The sequence below is a fragment of the Sander lucioperca genome, chromosome 7 (genome assembly GCF_008315115.2).
Source record: "Sander lucioperca isolate FBNREF2018 chromosome 7, SLUC_FBN_1.2, whole genome shotgun sequence".
NCBI classification, from domain to species: Eukaryota; Metazoa; Chordata; class Actinopteri; order Perciformes; family Percidae; genus Sander; species Sander lucioperca.
In genome coordinates this window covers 21,202,231-21,208,784 of record NC_050179.1, presented here as the reverse complement: position 1 = coordinate 21,208,784, position 6,554 = coordinate 21,202,231, and the positions used below count along the sequence as shown (strand labels likewise).

At 43.5% G+C, this 6,554-nt stretch overlaps 1 protein-coding gene across 2 annotated transcripts in view; it reads left to right on the top strand.

The window, feature by feature from the left end:
- lsm14aa (LSM14A mRNA processing body assembly factor a) overlaps positions 1-3,812 on the top strand; it is an 11,276-nt gene extending 7,464 nt beyond the window's left edge. The window contains exons 5-9 of one of the 2 annotated variants that reach the window (XM_036003489.1): positions 877-1,059; positions 1,163-1,337; positions 1,487-1,525; positions 1,760-1,994; positions 3,163-3,812. In XM_036003489.1, coding sequence (XP_035859382.1) covers positions 877-1,059; positions 1,163-1,337; positions 1,487-1,525; positions 1,760-1,994; positions 3,163-3,183 — 653 coding nt within the window. In that variant the 3' untranslated portion in view covers positions 3,184-3,812. Of the gene's footprint in view, positions 1-876; positions 1,060-1,162; positions 1,338-1,486; positions 1,526-1,759; positions 1,995-3,159 lie in introns of both variants that reach the window. The other variant, XM_031314567.2, reaches the window with a different exon arrangement.
- Positions 3,813-6,554: the final 2,742 nt, after the last annotated feature.

The window sequence follows — 6,554 nt, the reverse complement described above, 5'->3', positions numbered from 1 at the left end:
GTGAGACCACAGGACTACCTTACTCTGTCTATAGCCAATCGGGTGAGACTACAGGGCTGCCCCACTCTGTCTATAGCCAATCAGGTGAGACCACAGGACTACAAGAAGTTGACTGATGTTTATTAAGCTAGTCTCTGCCTTCCTCTCCAAACCCCAGCTGTCTAAACGCCCGCGGCTTTAAGCGCCCGCGGCTCACTTAAAAACACACCTGGTACTAATCCACTTTGGCTGATGGAATATCAAACTTTGAACGCAGCACAGGCGCGCCCGACGGGAAAGATTTCATTTGAGCCAACAAATCTATTGTGTTATTAGAGTGTGAGTCAGGCCCAAATAAAATCCATATTTCTGGTAAAGAACCATTTCCAGTTTGTGTGACTAGTTGACATGTTGTTCCAGAGGTCCACGCTGACCTCGTGTGTAGCCGTGTGATTGGTGTGTGTAGCCGTGTGATTGGTGTGTGTAGCCGTGTGATTGGTGTGTGTAGCCGTGTGATTGGTGTGTGTAGCCGTGTGATTGGTGTGTGTAGCCGTGTGATTGGTGTGTGTAGCCGTGTGATTGGTGTGTAGCCGTGTGATTGGTGTGTGATTGGTGTGTGTAGCCGTGTGATTGGTGTGTGTAGCCGTGTGATTGGTGTGTGTAGCCGTGTGATTGGTGTGTGTAGCCGTGTGATTGGTGTGTGTAGCCGTGTGATTGGTGTGTGTAGCCGTGTGATTGGTGTGTGATTGGTGTGTGTAGCCGTGTGATTGGTGTGTGTAGCCGTGTGATTGGTGTGTGTAGCCGTGTGATTGGTGTGTGTAGCCGTGTGATTGGTGTGTGTAGCCGTGTGATTTAGTGTGTTGTAACTCTGATGTAACGTTGGGTTCTGTGATTCAGCGGCTGCCGGAGCGCAGGCCAACCGGCGCGGGCGTGGGGGCGGACACCGCGGCCGGGGACGCTTCAACGTTCGCCGAGACGGACCCATGAAGTTCGAGAAAGACTTTGACTTTGAGAGCGCCAACGCCCAGTTCAACAAGGAGGAGATCGACAGAGAGTTCCAGAGCAAGCTCAAGCTGAAAGGTATCTACTTACGGGTGTAGATAGTAGTACGGTAATGTCCTGACGTGATTTAGACTCTGGCAGCTTGTTGTCCTGAACGTTGAGCCCGTGTGTGTTCTCTCAGACGAGAAGACGGAGAAGTGTGAGAAAGCGGTGAACGGAGAGGAGAAGGTGGACTCGGCCGTAGAAACCCACAACAGTGAAGGAACCGCTGAGGAGGAGGGAGACCCACTCGGACCCAACTGCTACTACGACAAGTCCAAGTCTTTCTTCGACAACATCTCCTGCGACGACACTAGGTACGTGTCCCAGCGTGTCCCAGCGTGTCCCAGCGTGTCCCAGCCTGTCCCAGCGTGTCCCAGTCTGTCCCCCTCCTAGTGTCAGCGTTCAGAGAATAGTTTCTTTAGTAACAGCTCTAGTAGTATAAACTGTGTTCTTGTTTCCTCAGGAAAGCCAATGAGAAGTCTGGAGTCTCTGGTTTCCCGAGGTAAGACGTGTTCCTCAAACACAACATGAGACTAACCTGAAAATCAGAGAAACTCCGAGGCTAACAGGACTTAGTTAGGATTACTTCAGTCCATCATTAATGATGGTTCTAGAAAAGGTCAGAAACCAGTGGAAGCTGTCGGAGAGATGTCCTCAAAGGTGATAACTCTTCTTCCTCTTCCTCCTCCTCATCTTCCTCCTCCTCCTCTTCTTCCTCCTCCTCTTCCTCCTCCAGGGAGCGGAGGCAGACGTGGGCGGAGGAGCGGAGGATGAACGCCGAGACGTTCGGCCTCCCTCTCCGTCGAGGCCGCGGTGGTTACCGTGGACGCGGAGGAATGGGTTTCCGCGGCGGCCGGGGCCGTTCGGCCAGCCGAGGGTCCTTCGGGCCGCCGCAGGGGGGCGGCGGCTTCAGGGGCGGTTACCGGGGAAACCAGGCCGGACGGGAGTTCGCCGACTTATCGGCATACAGGGTAACAGTTGCTATATATATATATATATATATATATATATATATATATATATATATATATATATATATATACATACATACATACATACACACACACACACACACACACACACACACACACACACACACACACACACACACACACACACACACACACACACACACACAAAACACAACACACACAACACACAGGACCATATCTTATCGGCATACGGGGTATTAGAAGAAAATTACCAGATAATGTAAAATCATCTCAAAATACTGACTTGGATTTAAATGACAAAGGCTTTTCAGGTTTTAAATAAAGTAAAGAAGTATTTTAGTTAATTCTCAGGTTGGCTTCCCGTCGACTCCAACTTCTAGTTTTTCTGGGTCAAAATTTAAAACGTTTTCTTCGTTTGTCATAGGGCTGTCCTCGACTAAAGAAATTCTTTGTCGACTAACACATATGATTTTGTCGATTAGTTGATGTAATGGACAGAGCTGTGCTCTTTGAGAGGTGGTTAAGACTAGAAAAGCACAATATAAATGTAGTTAATGAACCATCTGTAAAACTGAGTTTCTCCACAATTAATCCTGCAAAAGCACCACAAATCTTGTGTTTACCAGAAATGTGCTCATACGTTTCTTGGAAATGAGTAATTAAGCATGAATAAGCATAAAAAATGACTCAACTAAAGAAATCTTAGTCGACTAAGACCAAAACGACGATTAGTCGACTAATCGACTAAGAGGTGGCAGCCCTATTTTGTCACTTATTTTACGATGTTTTTGTCACTTTTTACGATGTTTGTCGTTCATTTGAAATTTTTGAAGTTTTTTTGTCACTTTTTTTATGAAGTTTTTGACATTTTTTTACGATGTTTTTTGACATTTTTTTACGATGTTTTTTGACATTTTTTTACGATGTTTTTGACACGTTTTTACGATGTTTTTGTCGTTTATTTGAATTTTTTGAACCAGATAACGTAAAATCATCTCAAAATACTGACTTGGATTTAAATCACAAAAGCTTTTCAGGTTTTATAAAAGAAAGTACAGAAGTCTGAATGTGTTTGTCTGAAAACACATGATCTTCTGTGTATAAAGTGTGTATTTTAACCCTAAATGTGTGTATTTTAACCCTAAATGTGTGTCTGTCTGTTTTTCTGTCCCTTTCGTTCCAGAAGGATAACAAAGTGTCGGCGTAGTCCCGACAGGAAGACGATTCTACACAAAGGTGGAACTTCTTCACGCTTCAAAACGGGGGAAACGAATAGTTTGGTTGCTATTTTGTTGACTTAAAATAATGAAGATTGTCTACTAGTTGTATATTTGTCACCAGCACTGGGGGGGGTGGTGGGGGGGTAGGCGGCTCAAACACAACGGTGGAAACAGCAACAACAACAAGGATGAGGCAGTTTGTCAGAGAAAAACATTTTAACAAGTCTAAGAACAGAATAATTATGTATAAATGTTCCAGTTCTTTGTTTCTCCCCCGGCTCCTTTTCCTAAAACCTGTCTTTGATAATATTTCGGGAGCTTTATGGTCAGCGGAGATCGTAACGTCTCAGACGCACCTTTCTAACGTGTATTTTTCTACGACTTTCTTCCTGTTTCGCAGCATCACGTTTCTCCCGCATCTTCGATCGCTTCAGTGTTCGTTCACCTCAAATCTGTCTCTGACGCTTTGCATCTTTACTTTTCTTTTTCGGTCGATCTTAACATGTTTTACTTTAAGGGGAACTTTGGGGTTTTTTGCATCCTGGACCCTATTTTTCCATGTTTTTGTGTCTAAGTGACTGATGGGAACAAATATGTATGGGAACGCCGCAGTCAGCGTCCACTAAAAGTTCTGTTGTTGCTGCTGACAGACTCAGATTATTATTCTGAGTGTCTGACAACATTATGGGATGGATCCCTACAGAGATAGACCTTTTAGTTAAAGAGTAAGATCCTTTTAGTTTAACATGAAACAGCCCCGAAATCACCATCACCACCAGACTCCATGTAAATAATCAGTACTTTTAGCGTGTATAGAGCCAGCATATTTCCACCAGACTCCATGTAAATAATCAGGACTTTTAGCGTGTATAGAGCCAGCATATTTCCACCAGACTCCATGTAAATAATCAGGACTTTTAGCGTGTATAGAGCCAGCATATCTCCACATGTAAATGAGGGAATTTAGGGTTTATTTCAACCAAACCAGAGTGGTGATTGTTGGAACAGTGGAAAGATGAACCAAGACGGCTTTTGATTTAGTTTCTGTCCACTTTGAAGTGTGTTTTACATGGAGTCTGGTGGGTTTGGCGAAGGCCTCTTAAAGAGGTTAGATTCAAATAGAGCTTATGAATAAATGCTTATTTACATACGTCCTATCGTCATATCGTTACTGAGAGAAGAGATGACAGGAAGGAGAGAAAGATCAACTGAAGGTTTAATGACCAAACCTGCTCTGTGTAACCGAAGCTGAGGGTTGTAAACAGCGTCCAGTAGCTCCCGTTGTCGCTCGTTCTCCTCTTTTGAACAACAAAGTTCCTCCTCGTACTCTGCTATCGTTCTTTCAAACAGCCCAAATATCTCTTCAGCAGCCGCAGTTAGTCGCTGCTCCACCAACGCTCTCAGCATCTGGACTTTACACATTTTACTTCTTTCTCAACACAACAAAGACACTCTGCTAACACACCTTTCTATGACGATAGGACGTATGTAAATAAGCATTTGTTCATAAGCTCTATTTGAATCTAAGCTCTTTAATAGGCCTTCACCAAACCCACCAGACTCCATGTAAATAATCAGGACTTTTATCATCGTAAATCACACTTCATTCAAAGTGGACAGAAACTAAATCAAACTACCAAAAGCCGTCTTGGTTCATCTTTCCACTGTTCCAACAATCACCACTCTGGTTTGGTTGAAATAAACCCTTAATTCACCCATTTACATGTGGAAATATGCTGGCTCTATACACACTAAAAGTCCTGATTATTTACATGGAGTCTGGTGGAAATATGCTGGCTCTATACATGCTAAAAGTCCTGATTATTTACATGGAGTCTGGTGGAAATATGCTGGCTCTATACACGCTAAAAGTCCTGATTATTTACATGGAGTCTGGTGGAAATATGCTGGCTCTATACACGCTAAAAGTCCTGATTATTTACATGGAGTCTGGTTGGTTTGGTGATGGTTGAACGAGAAAGCCGTTAGTCGCTGCTCCACCAACGCTCTCAGCATCTGGACTTTACACATTTTACCTCTTTCTCAACACAACAAAGAGACTCTGCTAATACACCTTTCTGCTAGATGCCATCTTGTTCGAAACACACTTTGAATGAAGTGTGTTTTACGATGCTAAAAGTCCTGATTATTTACATGGAGTCTGGTGTAGTTTGGTGATGGTGATTTCGGGGCTGTTTGATGTTAAACTAAAAGGATCTTACTCTTTAACTAAAAGGTCTATCTCTGTAGGGATCCATCCCATAATGTTGTCAGACACTTAGAATAATAATCTGAGTCTGTCAGTTTAAATTTCATCAAAAGTTGCACTAATGATGAAACTACATATTCCCTCCCACATTTGTAGCTGACCTGTTGCAGGGACATATAATCCTGATGGGGTGTGTGTGTGTGTGTGTGTGTGTGTGTGCGTGTGCAGCATTCAAGTCAGACACTTAGAATAATAATCTGAGTCTGTCAGCAGCAGCAACAGAACTTTTAGTGGAAGCTGACTGAATTAACGGCCGCTGGTTACAGCGTTCTCGCTCCACACTGGACCAGTTTCACAGATCTTTGTCCCCATCAGACACGTAGACCCAAACATGGGGACCAGAAGTTACCCTTCAAAGTCTTTCTTTGTGATCGGTGTAGAAGACATTAGTGACTTTAGCGAGCCTCAGCTGGTTGTTGTCGTAGTGGACGGATCACAGTTCAGTCGCTTTCCTTCCACGTTCTCAGCTCATTTCTTTGTGATTTCCTTCATTGACGGGTTGCTGGTGTTTGGGAACGTTGGAGCTGCCGTGTAATCTTCATATTAACACGCTTTAAACCTCCGTAGACTTAAAATGCCTGAAGCAAAAACAAAGTGAAGACAACATTTTCATTTACAGTCTTTCTTCAAAGAAAGAAGCATGTTAAACGGACAATTATTTAACTGTTATGTCTCTTTAATAGGGTTGGGTACCGAAACATTCGTTCCTACTCAGCCGGTAGGAATCGGACCGCATTAGAACGCAGATTTCGGTTCCTCATTTTCTCTGTCGCTCTGAAACAGACGTAAAAATATCCCACTTTCTCTGTAGTCTACTGTTAGCTAGCTATCGTAAATGTAGGCTACTTTTAAAATGCCATATTTCTCCTCTGGGCTCACCAAAACAGACGTAAGAACATATTAACCATTCACTGCACGGGATCGCTAGTTAACATATTGCACTTGCTCTGCTAGTCTACCGTTAGCGAGCTAGCTAGCTTTGAGTGCATTTAAAATGCCTAAAGCCAAGCGGTCCAAAGTGAGGCTGTATTTCACTTCATAAAAGAGCCTTTCTTTGATGTCATTTTTCAGTTTTTCAAGAATGGGTTT